A 17,546-nucleotide genomic window follows, 5' to 3' on the forward strand; every position below is an offset into this window, starting at 1 on the left:
ACCTACATAGTGGTAAAGAATCACCTGCCAATGCAAGAGACTTAAGAGATGTGGGTTCAATCCCTGGGTCAGGACAATCCTCTGGAGTAAGGCATGGCAACCCACTGCAGTATTCTTGCCTAGAGAATTCCATGGACAGAGGAGCCTGGCGGGCTACAGTCTGTCGGGTTACAAACAGTTGGACATAACTGTTGCAACTGAGCATGCACACAAGTATCATTAATGGAGCACCAAATATTTACAAGGGGAATTTTACTTAACAATATTAACTGTGGTGACATCGATTTCTAATTTTCAATGTGCAGACTTCTAATGCCAGTGATTCCTACATTCATTTCTCTTCCTAGGATCTCTGACCTGAGTTCATTTGCGTATTCTAACTGCCCATGGAGGGTTTTCATTTCTGTGACCCAGTAGGTGCCTTAAGTGTGAAGCCTGCCCCGTTTCCCCTAGCCCAGTGTTCCTAACCTGCGCTGAAGGCAGCAGCATCTCCTCAGTGTCCTCGTGGGGTTCAAGCCTTAGTCTCTCTCAGGGACTTCCTGCCACACATCACACCTCATTCCGCCCCCAGCATCGAGTCCACACTGTTGCCCGAGTGATTGTTCTAGAAGGACAGACATATTCATTTCATTCCTTATTTTAAAGTTTGAAATGGCTTTCCCACTGTCAAATGCAAAATTCTTGGAAAGACCTCACAGTTCTTTCTGAGCAGCCTGGCTCCAGGCCAGAATGCCCTGTGTGATCTCCCAGCCCCTGGCATAGACAAGGTCAAGGTTTTGTTTGGCAGGTGTCCTTGGCGAAGCTGCCCTCCCACTAGAGTGCAATGTAATCGTCTGGAGAGAAAGTTGCAGTCAAGGACTCAGACTCAAGCACCTCTACTCAGAGACCTCCTTACTGGGGCCTCAGCTGAGGCACTTTTCTCCACTCCGACTCAGTAACTTTCCACTGTGAGCCTTTCTCCCTTTCCTTCTGCCTTGGCTCCCCAGGGTCATAAACAGTCCTTGTGTTCAGGGCTCCTCTGTACCAAGACTTCCCCTCCATCTGTGCTGTTTGTCCATGTCTTGCCATCTCCTAGAGAGCAGACATTTCTTTGGCTTAGTATTTCCAGTGATTGGCACATTAAGAGCTCTTGGGAAATGTTGACTTGGTAAACCATGAACAGAGTCATATTTCGTTTGCACATACAAAGTAATTATTGAAGAGATTCATACACTTGGCTAATCTGTCTCCATATAATCTGTCTGCATAATCAAAAATATTGCTAATATTTTAGCAATATTAAACTTTCTCACATGTGTATACACTCTTGATTGCTGTACCTGACTAAGGAACAGAATTGGTTTGATAGATATCTTGCTAGTGTCTTGATGCTATGTCTTCCCATCTCTCGAATACTTGGGTAGTGATAAAACTTGAATCTGTACCAGATACTACCTCTTACTAATGCTCACTTTGAATTTTTGATAAAATTCCAGAAACATACAGTCTAATGTCAATAATATTTAAAAGTCTAAAATGTTTTTTAACAGAGTAAGTAGTATGGTAAAGATCATATGCATACTACACTTTTAATTTTATAGGTAGAAATGGATACCATCTACAAAATTCACGTGTCAGTGGGATGGAAACTAATGTTTATTCTCTGAGTTGATTTCAAAATTATACCATGTAAGTGACTAATATTCTTAATTGGATACAGTTCAAAATGTACCCAATAATGGATTTCTTCCCAGACTGCTTATAAATTTACTTAAGCATGAAAAAAGCTGAATTTTATTTGGCAAGGATAATAAATGTGCATTTAGCTTTCTACTAATAAAAGGCACCCATTTACAAGTATTAGCAAATATGCTTTACAATTAATTTCTAAACAAATTTTCAGGATTATAATTGAAAAGCTTTGATAGTATCTATTATAAGCCAAAACTTGAAAATGAAAATAATGAAACCCTTGTTTAGAAGGAGTAAGAGTATAATGACAAACTGCAAGCCTCTTTAGTTGAACAATTGGTTTTGAGTTTTTTATATACAATGAGTTAACTATTAGCAGCTTGTCAGTTAATAGGAGAAATATTTGTATCTCATTTACAACTAAACTTGTAGAAGAGCACAGATAAATGTTTCCAGAGCCCAGAAAATGTGGGATACTTATACATGAGGATACTTCAGATGGTTACAATAGTTAAATCCCTGTTTTTATTTTCATTTGTTCATCACGTGTTTTTTGAGCACTCACTATATGTACTTTGCTAATATTTGGAAATGAAAGTACCTTTAGTAGTGAAAAAAATGAATTAGATTCTAGTGGGAAAGATAGATAATAATCAAAGAGGAATCCTGATGGATATCTAAACACAAACAGGGGAATAAACAGGGTTTTACAGAGTATATTATAAAGGTGCCTGAATTGGTGTCAGGGAAGGCCTATCAGGGAAAGTAATACTTAAGCTGGGTTATGAAGAATGAGTTTGTTAGATGAAAAAAGCTGAGGATGAAAAAGAGAGCAAGCATTCAAGGAATAGCTTCATGAAAAAAACAGAAGGCCCTGGGACTGAGATGCAGAAAGAGAGAGAGAGAGAGAGAGAGAGAGATTCAATATGAGCCCAAAAAGTGAAAGTGGAAGTCGCTCAGTCATGTCCAACTCTTTGCATCCCATGAACTATATGGCCATGGAATTCTCCAGGTCAGAATACTGGAGTGGGTAGCCTTTCCCTTCTCCAGGGGATCTTCCCAACCCAGGTCTCCCGCATTTCAGGCAGATTCTTTACCAGCTGAGCCACAAGGGAAGCCCAAAAATGAACCTGGAGAGGATGGCAAAAGGGAGACCAGAAGCAGTCCTATTTGAAAGATTCTGATCTTACTGCTAAGGAAATGAAAGACAATTAGTGGCTTTAAATTGGAGAGTGACCACAATCAGATCTGCATATGAAAAAGACCACTCTTCCATCAATGACTGGAGCATGAAACAAAAGCAGTTAGTAGAAGGGGCAGCTATGGGAGTGGCTTGGATTAAAGTGATGACTGTATATAAATTCAAGACACATTCAGGGCACTGGTCAATATGGCTTGATAATAGGTGGGTATGGAGTTGAAGGAGAGAAGACAACATCAAAGATGACTTGCCCAACCAGATGGATGGGGATGCCATTTGCAGAAATAGATGACACTAAAGAGGTCCAGGTCTGGGGAAAGATGATGAGAGTCTTCGCTATGTTGAAGTGCTTTTGAGAAGTGGAGAAATCCACTTCTGGAGTTAGCTAGATGAATATGGAACTCAGAGAGAATCCAAGTCCGAGAGGGCAAAGAAAAAGAATAAAGACCAGGCAGTGAGTTTTCTGTCAATGCACCAAAGTATCGATAATTTGGAAAAGAATGACAGATAAAAGGAAAAAAAAAAGTTGTAAACTGAGACAAGCATAAAACAGTGAACGTATTTTGTAAGATTAATCTTAGGAAAATAAACGTTTTATGAATCTTCGATATATAATAAGAGGTGGGGCCTAGTGAATAAATGGTGTTGAGTCAAACAAAAGAGCAGAGTCAAAAGTCCTGGTCATTGGAACTAATCCCTGTCTTTTAAGAAGGGGTAGCTGAGATTTGGGTGGGGAAGTACCATGTGTGACAAAAGCTGTATAAACCTTTGAGGTAGGGTGGGATGAATGTGGCTCCTGGAGTTATGAAGCTTTCCTCTTATTAAGATAACCATAATAAGTTACTCTCAAAAGTTCCAACCCAAAGTAACCAGGTTACTCCATGCCATCTTGGAACCAACACATGAGCATATGCAAGACCGGTAAGTTTCTCTGGAAAAGACCCTTTTAAGTAAAGTCATGCTGAAGCAAAAATCATATATTAATTTTAATGCAGTTATGAGTATTCAAATAGAGACATCTTTTACTTTATACAAAAGCAAATTTATACTCACACTTTGATAAGGAACGCAAACCACAAATAAGTTATGATTTTTACTAGAACAGCAAACATTTTTTAAAGGAAAACAAAAGTTGATCTAGGCCTCCAGTTCTTAGGCATAAATAGCTATCTCAAATCTTCAGAATGTCTACATTTCTTTTTTCTGGTGTTCCATGTAAAGTTTTTCTTGATCTCTTTGAACTCCTAGCCTTCAGAATCAAAGCATTCTATGGAATTTTTTATATATAGTGAGGTGGGATTTAGTTCTTCAATCATGTGTTCCTTACAATCTGAGAAAGAAACCAAGCCTTATAGCCTGTTATTTTTTTGAAGGTCATGACATATTATTCAATTCCCTCTTGGCTTTAGAAGTTTCACTTTTTCCTATATTGCAAGAATGAAATATTATTGGAAAAAAAAGACTGTGTGACATGAACTATGGTAGTAGAGTACAGAGATTTATGTAACAAATTAAAAGAACTCCAAAATAATTATTTTACAGTTACTAGTTGTAAGGCAGATAAAAAGCCTTGTCTAGAATCCATGTCTGATTCCAAATAAGAGAGTACTGGGCTTGGTACTTTTTGTTCTCAAATATCTTTCAGGGCAAAACCACTCATTCTTAAATTAGTCCATTTTAAAAATAAACTCATAGGTTATGTCAAAATCTTAATCAACGTTCTCTCCACAGGAGGTAAACAAAATGAAGCTTGAAAAACGAAATTGCTATGATATGTACACACTTCCTTAGATTTCCCCCAATTCTAAGGATAATGTTGGGGACCAGTTTTAGGATATTTACTGAATATCAAGGTGCTTGGGAATGAAAAATTAAATTTATGTAAGCTACTGACAAGATATATAGTCCAAATATTTGGGGTATGAGGTCTAGAAGATTAGTTGGCAACTACCTTCTTTAGGCTTCAATACTGCCAGGATGTTTGACTGTTTTTTTTTTTTTTTTCTTTCTTACAAAAACGTTCAGGTGCCCATGTTCAGCATTCCAATTACTTCAGGCAGGTCAAGACAAGGTCTAACAATGACAAAATAAGACATTGACATAACAATTTAATAGAAACAATCTTGAATTTATATGCTCTTTAAAATATCATATTTCAAAAGTGAAATTTCAGGATTTTTACTTTTGATTAACAGCCACCAAGAAGAACATTTGCATGTGTTTAACAAGGGTGGAAATACTGCATCAAAAATATTTCTTGAATACTGTGAACAAAGGAGCCACAAAAACTCAGCATGAACTGTGACATCCTGGAGTTCTGCACAGCCAGGATCAGATCTAAACCCTCAGTAGCAAGCAGGAGACTCAGAAGATGCTGACTTTAATTACAAACTTTATTTGTCAATACAATTCACAGTTTATACATGGTGCAATCCACCATATGAACTTTCAGAATAGTTATCGAGGAAATGGGTGTAGCTTTTCTTCTAAAAGAGCCTGACTTTCCAAAATTTTGGTTAGAATTCTTTAAGTTTATAAAAGTACCTTCAACAAGTTAGCTGAATATTTACATTTCTAGCTTAAATTTTGAAAAATAAGCCTCTGTTAAATTTTCTTTTTTTTTTTTTAAGATCCTGGGTTTATTTTTTAAGACTCTAATATGAATGCCACTTATTCAAATACTCCCACCCCCAAGAATAAAAGTCGTGTTTTGCAATTATATTTAGGGAAATCATTTTCTTTCTGTGTTTTAAAAATTTTATTTACAATGTACAGCAGATCTATGTATGAAAATAAAAGAAAGAGGAGCGATCTACTAGGTGCCTTTACTGAATTTCTTCTGAATCCTGAAAACCTCCAAAGAGTTGCAGGATAGAAAATTAAACTAAAGAGGATTAACAGCCTTTTCTATCTTAAAAAAAAAAAAAAAAAACTCTCAAGATTTAAATTGTGCTATAACAGCTTTTTCTCTAATGTCAGAGATGAATTATGCCTGCAATCTGCATTTTTCCAAGTGCAAAATCACAGTGATCCAGTTTCAGCTTCTGCTCTCACACTCAGCCACAACTCCAGAGGTACACCCACGGAAGGCGAGGGCTGTGCCCAACTCTGCCTACGCATCCCCTCCCCTCACTGGGCACAATTTACCCAGGGAAAGAAAACCATATAAGCCTTTCATACATCAGAAAACAGATAGATGCTGGCAGTATAATGTTTATTAGCAAATGCTTATAACACATCATTTGGCTCTCTTCATGTCGTCTGAGTGGCAATTCACACCAATCGTCTAAATTCATCTTCAATAATATCCATTTTAACAGTTTTCTTTTGTCAGATCACTTATGGATATATATATATGGATTTTCTTCTTCCAACTTTAAAAAATGTGTGTATATATATATATAATATATATGTATATATATATACACACACACACACACATACATAGTTAGTAATAAATGATAAATTTTAAATACTGCCAGGAGAAGAAGGGACTGTTTGGGAGCAGTCAATTTTACTGGCCTGGTAATTACACTGTATACATGTACCATTGGTACCCGAGTCAAATAAATACTCAGAGGGGCCATCTTTGCACCTCATTTCTCTGCAGTGCCTATAATGCTAGGGTTTCTGAGTGTTGCTTCAGTGTCCATCTAATTTGGCATCTATTCCTTCTTCGGGCATCATCACTTCGGTCATTTTACACACTTGTTTCCAGCAAGGTATGGTATTCAAACGGGAGCTGTGGGGAAAAGGGCTGTGGAGTTGAGCCTAGGGGTGGGGCAGGGAAGGAGAAACCACACATTAGCTAGAGAGGTTCTGTTTCTTCATAAGATAAGGCACTGACAGAAAATTTCTTAGGTAAAAGGCTGCATAAGAATTTCTTGCCATTTACAAAAAGAAATGTTGTCATCCATAAATGGTCCATATCTAGGCTCAGTTAGGTAGACCCTGAAAAGTAAGGACTGATCCCTCAAAACTACATTATTACCAGAAACAATTATAATTCATTCTGAGGCCTTATGGCACGTTAGGAAAAGGGAGCAAAACAGTCTGGGCACAAAAAAGGCATCAGACATCGCTTGTTTTATTCCACTCGTCAAAGAAAGTGGACTGTTCAACAAGCATCATCAAAAAAAAAAAAAAAAAAAGTGCTGGCTCAGAATTCCAATTCTCTTGATGGCAGATGACCATGATGGGTGTATCTATTTTTTTCCCCCTTTGGAGCTCATGCACAATTTTAAAAATGCTACCAGCAACAGTCATAAAGAGCATATAGAAGTCCTCACCTAATTGCTATGCCTGAGGCTCTTCAAAGAGAGGGCTACTTAATGTTCTCAATAACAGCGATTTCCTCGCCCGCACAGTGTGGTGTCAGTCCGTTCAAATAGATACTTTCTGTTTTCAGTAAGGAAGGCAGGACATCCCTCTCGCTGGCCAGGTGGTTCACAGACAGGGTCCTCCTACAGGGAGTCAGCTCCTGGTTGTGGTTTCCAGCCAGTTCTGCAGAGAGCTTCCGCTTAATGGAGGTGGCGCGCTGGAACTTGTCATAAATCTCCACGCTCAGCCGCCTCCTGGTTTCCTTGAATTCAGCCGTGACGTTGGCCGTCCACTCAGCAGCATGGGCTCTGAACTCTCCCACCTGGAACACGCATGCAGAGAAAAGACAGACATACCAACAGAATAGTCAACATTCTGCGTGCTTTATCCTCTGATCATTGTATTTGGACACTTTTGAAAAGGAGGTTGTAGCTTTTTGTAATAGGAGCCATCTGAGAATTGAGGTCACTGTACAATTTGTGAAGAGCAAGATTCCATTTTATATAGATACGACTCTAAAAATGAATCTGTGAGCTTAAACTCTATTAACCAAATTATAAGAGAGGTACTAGATGTCCTTGTTTCTGGAGATGAGTCCTGTCACTGATGCTATAAAAAGGCAATCTCTAACTTTTTAAAATTCTGGGAGTTGTTTTTTTTTTTTTTTAATTTGTAATTTTAAGAAGTATTTGAATGTGAAGAAGTCAGGAAGACATAGGAGAAGCAGCAAGACAGAGTAAAAGAGCCTGGAATGTGAAACCAGGTGACCTGGTTCTCATAGCAGCGATGCTATTTGCTCTGGATGTAAACACAGATTTTAGAAACCAGAAATGGTGTGTGCAAGAACTCTGAATTCAACCCCATACTTGTCATTTAGGAATCCTCTGTTTACTAAATAAGCAACAAAATGTTTTGTCTCTGCTTCCAGGGAAAGCAAATAGAAAAGGACTGACAAGTTTATTGTGAGGCCCATTTGGAGAATTTCCAAGCAATAGTTCCTCAATGAATATTTATGGAATTAATTAATTTAACCTGTCTGAGCTACCATTTCATCAGTTGTAGAACAGGCATCTTTATAGCATATTCCTAACAGGATGGTTGGACTGATGTAGTTCAACTGCAATGTAGTTATGATGGTAGCCTTTGTTTGAAGGTTAAAGAAAAAAATATTGCCAAGTCCTAAGCATGTGACCCTAAAGAATCTGCCTGCAATGCAAGAGACTGGGGTTTGATCCCTGGGTTGGAAAGATGTCCTGGAGGAGGGCACGGCAACCCACTCCAGTATTCTAGCCTGGAGGATTCCATGAACAGAGGAGCATGGCGGGCTACAGTTCATGGGGTTGCAAAGAGGTAGACACAACCGAGCGAGTAACACTTTCACTTTCAAGCATGTGCATAATAATGTTCTCTCTGACCTCTTTAAAATGATTCTGTACTTTAGTGACCTAAAATAGAACAATGACCAATCCCATGATAAACCTTTTCTTAATCAACTAGAATTCAGTAATCAAGAAGACTTCCTAGAATAATCTCCTAAGGTGGACAAGTCCCCCATCCATCGTTGGTAGCACTTCTGCTTTGGGGGCCCACTTCACTCACTTTTTAAATGATATGGGCACCTCCTTACCTGGCAAGTGACTAACTACAGCTTTGTTTGGTTTTGTTTTACCTCTGTTACTTTTCGTTTTAAATTTTGATATGGGAAACATAATTGATAGTTTCTGCTATAGTTTGAATTCCTAAAAATTCATATATTGAAATCCTAACTCCACAGGTGATTGTATCAGGAGGTGGGGCCTTTGGGAAGCACTTAAGTCATGAAGTGATGCCCTCATGAATGAGAGCAGCATTCTTACAAAGGAGAATCTGGAAAAATCCTTCACGCCTTCCACCATGTGAGGACACAGCAAGAAGGCTCTGGCTCCAGACCAGGAAGAGAGCCCTTTATCATGCTGACACTATGATTTTGGATCTCCAGAACTGTGAGAAATAAATGTTGTTTATAAGATCCCCAGTGTGTGGTATTTTGTTATAGCAGCCTGATGGAACTAAGTGAGGTTCTAAATATTTACACTGAAAGTCATAGATATGTGTGTGGGTTGTGGGGTGGGGGATGGGTTACACAAGATGGAAATTGTTCAAATATCCTTGGAAGGTGGCACATAGCAGATCAATTCTTCTGCATCCACCCATAATTACATACATGCACGCATTTCATGATCTACTTTTTATTTTAAAAAATATTTTAAAATACACTTTCTACTTGTATTGTCCTAACAAGGAATAATTGCTTGTTTTCCGGATCTGGTTTTGGAAAAAAGCAAAAATGGAAAAATGAGAAGTTTGTGGCACACATAATTCGCAAGATCAAGCATTCCTTAATCACTGAGGCATCTTAGAGGGAACCTACAGGAAAAGAAGTGCTAATTTTATAGGAATTCAGCTGAAGATTCTTACTCTTCCCATAAGGGACTCTGCGTGACTGCACTTAGCTCCAAAAACAATTATTGAAAGTTTAACTCTGCTTTGGGGAAACTCTCTGGTTAGGCAGTATCGATCAGTGGTTAGAAATGCTGAATCACTCCAAACACACATATAAATAAACCCTCCAACGGTTTATATTCTTTTTCTGTTTGCCCAGCTGTCTTTTTTATTAGACTAAGCATTTTGAGTCTGGGGTCTATACTATATTTATTGGGGTATATAAAACATCTAGTGTCTGGAACAGAAAAAGCACTCAGTAGAAATTTGATGAATTGCACTGAATTAATAAGTAAACACTATTCATAAAGTTTTGAAATAAATATTTTTAACATAAGTTAAGAGATTCAGTTGTTTCTCTATCAGTTTTGATTTAATTTTAAAGACTTAAAATTGCCGTATGCTTACAGAGAGAACCTGATTAATATGGTCTTGAACAAAACAGTTATCATTGTCCAACATATCATTAAATTCTCCTAGTTTACATTACAACTAGATAATCTCAAGCAGTGTGAAATTTGCTGTTTAAAATGAAACAATTGCTACTGATGAAAAACTAAACATTCTATCTGACTTTTATTTCCATCTTACCAATGATTTTATTAAAAAGGAATTAACCTTTTCTATTTGAGAATTCATAATTTTCTAAGTGTAAAAAGAAAAAATACTAATATACTATTTTCTATTATGAGCTTATATTAATAGTATGGTTAATATTATAAAGAAAACAGCTAAGTGTCTACATATTTGTTTAAATAAATGTTTGTGAAAAGTGTAAGAATTAACTACTGTATTCAATTTCCTCCCATAAACGACTGGTTAACTAGAAATAATCACTTTCTTAGAGGACAGCCATCTGAGTCAGCCCCTAAATCATGCCTCCAGTCTGGAGGCAGTCAAAACTGATGGACCTAAAATTAGGTCTATTCTCTTTTTGAAATTAGTTTTTATTGGTGAATGTGATTTACAATGTTGTGTTAATTTCTGCCGTACAGCAAAGCGAATCAGTTATACACATACATATACCTATTGCTTTTTAGATTCCTTTCCTGTATGTCATTACAGAGTATTGAGTAGATTCCCTGAGCTGCACAGTAGGCCCTTATTAGTTATCTATATTATACATAGTGGTGTGTATATGTCAATCCCAATCTCCCAATTTAGAAGGAGGGATAAATTTGGAGTTTGGAATTAACAGATACACACTACTATATGTAAAATAGATAACCAACATGGACCTACTGTATAGCACAGAGAACACTACTCAATATTTTATAATAACTTATAAGGGAAAAAATCTGAAAAAGAATAGATATGTGTATATGTATAATGGAATCACTTTGCTGTATACCTGAAACAAAAACAACATTGTAAATCAACTATACTTCAATAAAAATCTTCTTATTGTTAATAATAGATTTTGTGTATCTAAAATGCAGGTGTTAATACTTTTATTTGCTAATTTTGTATCTCCTACAACTAGGATGTAAGTTCTACGTATATCCCAGCACCTAGGATAGTACCTGGTATGTGGCTGACTTCTAAGAAATACCTGTTAAATGAACGAGTATATGGCCCCCAAATTCATGTTCTCTGTCATCTCGCACCTGAATGATAACTAGAGCCATAGTATAGCATGCATACCACCACTGGTCTTTCTTCTTTGTTCTAACCTTTATTCCTCCTCCCTTTTGGTGACCATTAATATTTTTGCAAAAATGGTCTTATATTAAACATACCGTTTTGCAAATGGATTTTTTTCACATAGTTAATTTTAGTCTTTTTTTCCTATGAGTAGTCATTATACTACGTCATGGAGAAGGACATGGCAACCCACTCTGGCTACAGTCCATGGCGTCACAAAGAGTTGGACACGACTAAGCGACTAACATGGAGAAGACAATGGCACCCCACTCCAGTACTCTTGCCTGGAAAATCCCATGGACGGAAGGGCCTGGTGGGCTGCAGTCCATGGAGTCGCTAGGAGTCAGACACGACTGAGCGACTTAACTTTATTTTTTCACTTTCATGCATTGGAGAAGGAAATGGCAATCCACTCCAGTGTTCTTGCCTGGAGAATCCCAGGGATGGCGGAGCCTGGTGGGCTGCCGTCTATGGGGTCGCACAGAGTCAGACACGACTGAAGTGACTTAGCAGCAGCAGCAGCAAGTGACTAACACACACACACACCACCTCATAGTTTATACTAGCTTCCTAGCATTCCACGGGATGGCATGCCCCTGTTGATGAATAAGGGTTTGTTTTTTGTTTGTCTTCTTTTGCTATAGAAAATAATACTTCAGTGAATATTCTTATACCCATATCTTGGTTAATGTGATCAAGTATTACTAGAAGTGGAAAAACTGTGCCAAAAGATACATATATTTTCAGATTTTGAGGATGCTGAAATTTCCATCTAATCCCTACTGTCTTCAGACTCAAGGTTCCCAGTCATCCCACTATTTCCTCTTTTTGCACACTGAGGTAACCTCTGTCTTTTCACAGCAAAAAAAGCACCAGATCATGGATCCTGCATAGAAACTCTTTTAGAGATTTTTAATCATCTCTATTGTGACTGGAAATTTAATTGGTCATTAAAAAAAATGAACGCCTTCCTTAACTTGATCTGATTTTTCTCCAGAAGCAGGTTTCTTGAAGTCACCATGATCACTCAGGTTGCACCAATGACACACAGCTTTCTGCAGAGCAAGGTGCTTCTACAAATTAGTGATTCCTGCAAATCAGTAAAAGCCTAAATACAAGTAAATCTCAGACTGGTCTGAGTTCATAACTTTTTAATTTCTCATCTTTAACTGCACTCAAATCTCTGGCAGAGGCTGGTAGAATACCGCTTCTGGGGGCATGGTTTTTTTTTTTTCTAATTTTTCTGGAGTTCCCAGGGGTGGAAATGCCATCTCTAGAGGTCATAAGGGCTGCAGCTGGAAATGTCATCAAACAGGGATAGGAGGGGTTAGCAAGAGGTGAGAAGAAGCCTCCAGTTCCAGCTCTGTCACTTAGCTGGGTGCCTATAGCCAAGCAATTTAACCTTTTTTGAGTTTCAAAGTCCTTATCTAAAAAGTAAGGTTATAATAATCTATTTATGTGTGTGTATGCATGTGTGTGTATGTGTGTGGGTGTCTGTGTTCTTACAACATAAAGAACTGCACGATTAGTGATTATGATGGTAACACTGGGTGATGATGATGCGGTTTGCTAAGGGCACTTAAAAAGCTTAAAGGAAAGTATACAGATACAGAATAAATGATATAGAATTGAAAAACAATGGGACATTTTCCCCTGGAATATAATTCTCAGGTTCTAAGCACCCAGTGGCAGCATGGTCCAAGTTCTCTGATACTCTCACCAGAAGTGCTACAGTCGGATCAAACCCAGAGTTATGGAGATCTTCATGGCATGAGGTGCTTTGAGAATGTTGGAGACATACATAAAAATTCAATTGGCCAATCATCCCAGTCAGAGACACTGAATGATATATTTCATCACTCAAATGAATGTCAAGGCAAGAGATTGTTTGTGTTGGCCTTATCCTCATTATTACAACTGAAGTAATACTGTAAAATATAATAGTGAATTTATTGTATCACTCAATAAACATGTATAACTCATAATAAAATGGACTCATTATTAATATAGGTCTATGTGATGGGATGGAGTAAATTTTGTATGCACAGATAAGAGCTTACTATGTGCTGGGCATTGTTCTTTTAAAAAATATGAACTTATTTAATATTTACAACTCTGTGCGAAAGATTTTTATTATTTCACAGAAGAAATTGAGGCTAGAGAGGTTAACAAACTTTAGACACACAATGAATATGCCAGGATTCAAACTGGAGGTCTAACTCCAGCATATTGTTTTGCCTCACCAGGAAAATCTTGTTAATTCTGAAGGATAAACATCTTTGGGAGGAGTGTAAGGCAAAGTCACATTATGTGGAAATCCACCCTATAGCAGGGTATTATGGTGAGGATCTACCACCACAATTTCCTAAAGATATTGAAAAGAATGAAAATTTCTTCATAAAACATGTACTAGGAGCACTTACCAATTCAATAATGATATCTATTTCCCCTCTATTGTGCCCTTATTTTTCTGCTCTTACTATTCTTCATGATACTAGACAAGGAACATAGCAGTTCAAACTCAAAGCAAAAAAAAGAAAAGAAAGGAGAGTCCCTCAAAAACAAAACTAAGGCCACCAACATAGTTACTTATTCCCATTTGTCTAAAACATTCCTGACCTGACAGAACTGTCTATACCAATGTATTCATTATTCATAAAATAGCACATTGTATCCTAAGAACAGATTCATATTTTTAAATGATGATAAAATTGTACATTCCAACTCTGAAGGTGCCCTTTTGATTTCAAAGACGTTAAAAAATAAGGTCCAGAGATCAGTACATTTATATAAGTAAATTTTTCCTCCATTGAAATGTTAATGCTTATGGATAATTAAAATGAATCTTCATGAATTAAAGCATGTTTGTTGCATCAGGTTTTTAGAAAAATTGGTCAAGAACTTATTCAAATGCTGAAGTATGTCATCTCCCTAAAACTAAGCACATCTACAAACAATAATAACAAAGCTGAAGACTCCAACATGAGCAGAAATAGCTCCTAGGGGATTGCCTTCAGCTCATGCACAGGACTCAAAGAAGAGACCTTCCTCTGTATTCCACGTATTCTTAACATTCGCTTAATTCTCATGGCCCGGCGATCTGATTTACAAGAAAAGAAAGAAAATGGAGTGCTACAGACGGTCGCTTGCTTTCTAAACGCTACTGGAAATGCTCTCATCCTTGTGACTAAATGCAGCTGCACCGTTCTCTGTCCTCCTTTTGCCTGATCTTTGTAGCAAAAAAAGGCATTGGTGAAGACTGCGTCCCTCCCAATAAGTCTTTGCTCTTAATTTCCAAATCAGTACATTTTCATGTTTTTCTTTTCTTTTTTTTAAACCATTCAGGTTAATTCTCTATCAACCTAGAGGGATCATTTTCTTTCACCCTCCTCTTAACTACCTTTGTACCTTAGGCTTCTATTCTTCTCGTTTCCTCTGGATAACCATATCCTTCCAATCAAGTCCATTAAAATCTATTTGCTGACAACTCTCAAATATGTATTTCTAGATCAAGTCTCCCTACTGAATTCTGTATCTGTACAACTGACTGCTTATGAAACATCTTCATTTTAGATGGACCCCAGGCATCTCAAATACAGCACATTTCCAAATGAAATCTGTTAACTTCTTAAACCTGTTCTTACTTAATTTCTTATCACAGTGAATACCACCATTAACCAGCAAGTTTCCTAAATGGAATTTCAGTGATAATCCTTTATTCTTCCTCTCAGCCAATCAACACCAAATCAACCCAAAGTCTTGCTGATTTACCTCTTTTTCTCACTATTCCATGTACTTCTCTCTGTTCCCACTGCTAAAACTATTGTCTAGTCCATCATTTTGTCTCATCTATATTATTTCAGCAGCTTCCTAACCAGTTTTGCTGACCTAAGTCTATCTCCCTTATGTGTATTCTTCACACAACAGCCAGAGTGCCCCTTAATAAACACAAATCAATCAACTATTTCCCCTTCATAAACCATACAATCGACATTCATTTCACTTAGTTCAAATTCCTTGAAGTGGCTCATTTGTATTAAGGCTTACCTACTGTTCCAGCTCAATCCTCACTCTCAACTCTCTCAAAAGTCTACTCCTGGGGCCATTATGAACATTTGTTTTTTTAATTTTTATTGAATTTGTTATAATACTGCTTATTTTCTTGTTTGCTTGTTTTGCTTTTAGCAGTGGGGCATGTAGGATCTTAGCCTCCCGATCAGGGATTGAACCCATACTCCCTGGATTGGAAGGCAAAGTCTCACCTACTGGACCACCAGGGAAGTTTCTGAACATTTCTTTAATTTCCTCAAACATGCCACTCTTTCTTGTCTTTCATTCATTCATTACTTACTATTTTCTCTATCCAGAATACTGATTCCCAGTCTTTCTCTGGGATATTTTCTACTCATCCTAAATTAGACATCTTTATGGGGCCATTCTCTGATCCTCTAGACATCAGATCACTTGATATCTGTATCTACATAAGCCCGTACTTCTGTACTTCCCTGACATTACTCTCATCACAACTTATTACAGCTACACGTTTAAATGCTCTTTTAGCTTCATGTCCATGGAAATCTTCAGGCAATAATACTGGAGTGAGTTGCAGCTTCTTTGCTGCCTGAGCCGCGAGGGAAGCTCTTTCATGGTAATAGAGAGGGTTTGTCTGCCATGTACTATTCAGTATTCTCAGAACCTGGAGGAGTATACATGTGGAAGTTCAATAAGCATTTGTTAGAATGAATATCAATAACCTCAGATAAACAGATGACACCACCCTATAGCAGAAAGCAATGAGGAACTAAAGAGTCTCTTGAAAGTGACAAAGAAGAGTGGAAAAGCTGGCTTAAAACTCAACATTCAAAAAGCTATGATCATAGCATCCGGCCCCATCACTTCATGGCAAATAGATGGGGAAACACTGGAAACAGTGACAGACTTTATTTTCTTGGGTTCCAAAATCACTGCAGATAATGACTGCAGTCATGAAGTCAGAAGATGCTTGCCTCTTGGGAGAAAAGCTATGACAAACCTAGACAGCATATTAAAAAGCAAAGACATTTCTTCGCCAACAAAGGTCCATCTAATAAAAGCTATGGTTTTTCCAGTAGTCATATATGGATGTGAGAGTTGGACCATAAAGAAAGCTGAGCACCAAAGAATTGATGTTTTTTAAACTGTGGTGTTGGAGAAGACTCTTGCAAGTCGTTTGGACTGCAAAGAGATCAAACCAGTCCATCCTAAAGGAAATTAGTCCTGAATACTCATTGGAAGGACTGATGCTGAAGCTGAAGCTCCAATACTTTGGCCACCTGATGCAAAGAACTGACTCGTTGGAAAAGATCCTGATGCTGGGAAAGATTGGAGGCAGGAGGAGAAGGGGACGACAGAAGACGAGATGGTTGGATGGCATCACCGACTCGAAGGACATGAGTTTGAGCAAGCTCCAGGAGTTGGTGAAGGACAGGGAAGCCTGGCATGCTGGGGTCCATGGGGTTGCCAAGAGTCAGGCACGACTGAGCGACTGAACTGAACTGAGATGAATGAATGACAGACTAATCAATCATGTTTTGAATATACGCTCCAGTAAAAGAGTCTGCTTCTTAGTGACTGTACTGGGATAATCTTGGTTACTTCAGGAGGGAAACACGGCCAGGTTTATTTGAAGTAAAGGTTCAAAGCATGTTTCCTCAAAGTTTTTAGTCTTTGGAGAGCTTCCTCAGCATTCTAAGAAGCCTATGATGCTGCTAATGTCTTCTTTCACAGTGAAGAACATCATGCTTCTTGTACAGATCCCTTAAATCAAACTTCCTTTCCTTTCCCTTCTCCTTCTGCATGCATGGTCAGCCAGGTCCAGCTCTTTGTGACCCCATGGACTGTAGTCCAGCAGGCTTCTCTGACCAAGGAATTTTCTAGTCAACAATACTGGGGTGGGTTGTCATTTCCTTCTCCTTGGGATCTTCCCAACATAGGGATCGAACCCATGTCTCTTGCATCTCCTAGCACTGGCAGGGAGATTCTTTACCACTAGCACCACCTGTGAAGCTCTTCCCTTCTCCTTGTGTGTTAGTCATTCAGCTGTGTCCGATTCTTTGCAACCCCTTGGATTGTAGCCCACCAGGCTCTTCCGAGCATGGTGAAAGTAAAAGTGAAGTCGCTCAGTCGTGTCCGACTCTTTGCGATCCCGTGGACTGTAGCCTACCAGGCTTCTCAGTCCATGGGATTCTCC

The 17,546-nt window shown here is 38.2% G+C and overlaps 1 protein-coding gene across 5 annotated transcripts in view; it reads right to left on the minus strand.

Moving 5' to 3' along the window:
• Positions 1 to 3,845: 3,845 nt before the first annotated feature.
• The window catches only part of KCNK2 (potassium two pore domain channel subfamily K member 2), a 224,337-nt gene continuing 210,636 nt past the window's right edge, over positions 3,846 to 17,546 (minus strand). For 4 of the 5 annotated variants that reach the window (XM_061383510.1, XM_061383512.1, XM_061383511.1 and 1 more), the window contains exon 7: positions 3,846 to 7,514. In XM_061383510.1, the coding sequence (XP_061239494.1) occupies positions 7,197 to 7,514 (318 nt within the window). In that variant the 3' untranslated portion in view covers positions 3,846 to 7,196. The remainder of the gene's footprint in view (positions 7,515 to 17,546) is intronic. The other variant, XM_061383509.1, reaches the window with a different exon arrangement.

This window comes from Bos javanicus, chromosome 16 (genome assembly GCF_032452875.1).
Source record: "Bos javanicus breed banteng chromosome 16, ARS-OSU_banteng_1.0, whole genome shotgun sequence".
In the NCBI taxonomy this organism is placed as follows: Eukaryota; Metazoa; Chordata; class Mammalia; order Artiodactyla; family Bovidae; genus Bos; species Bos javanicus.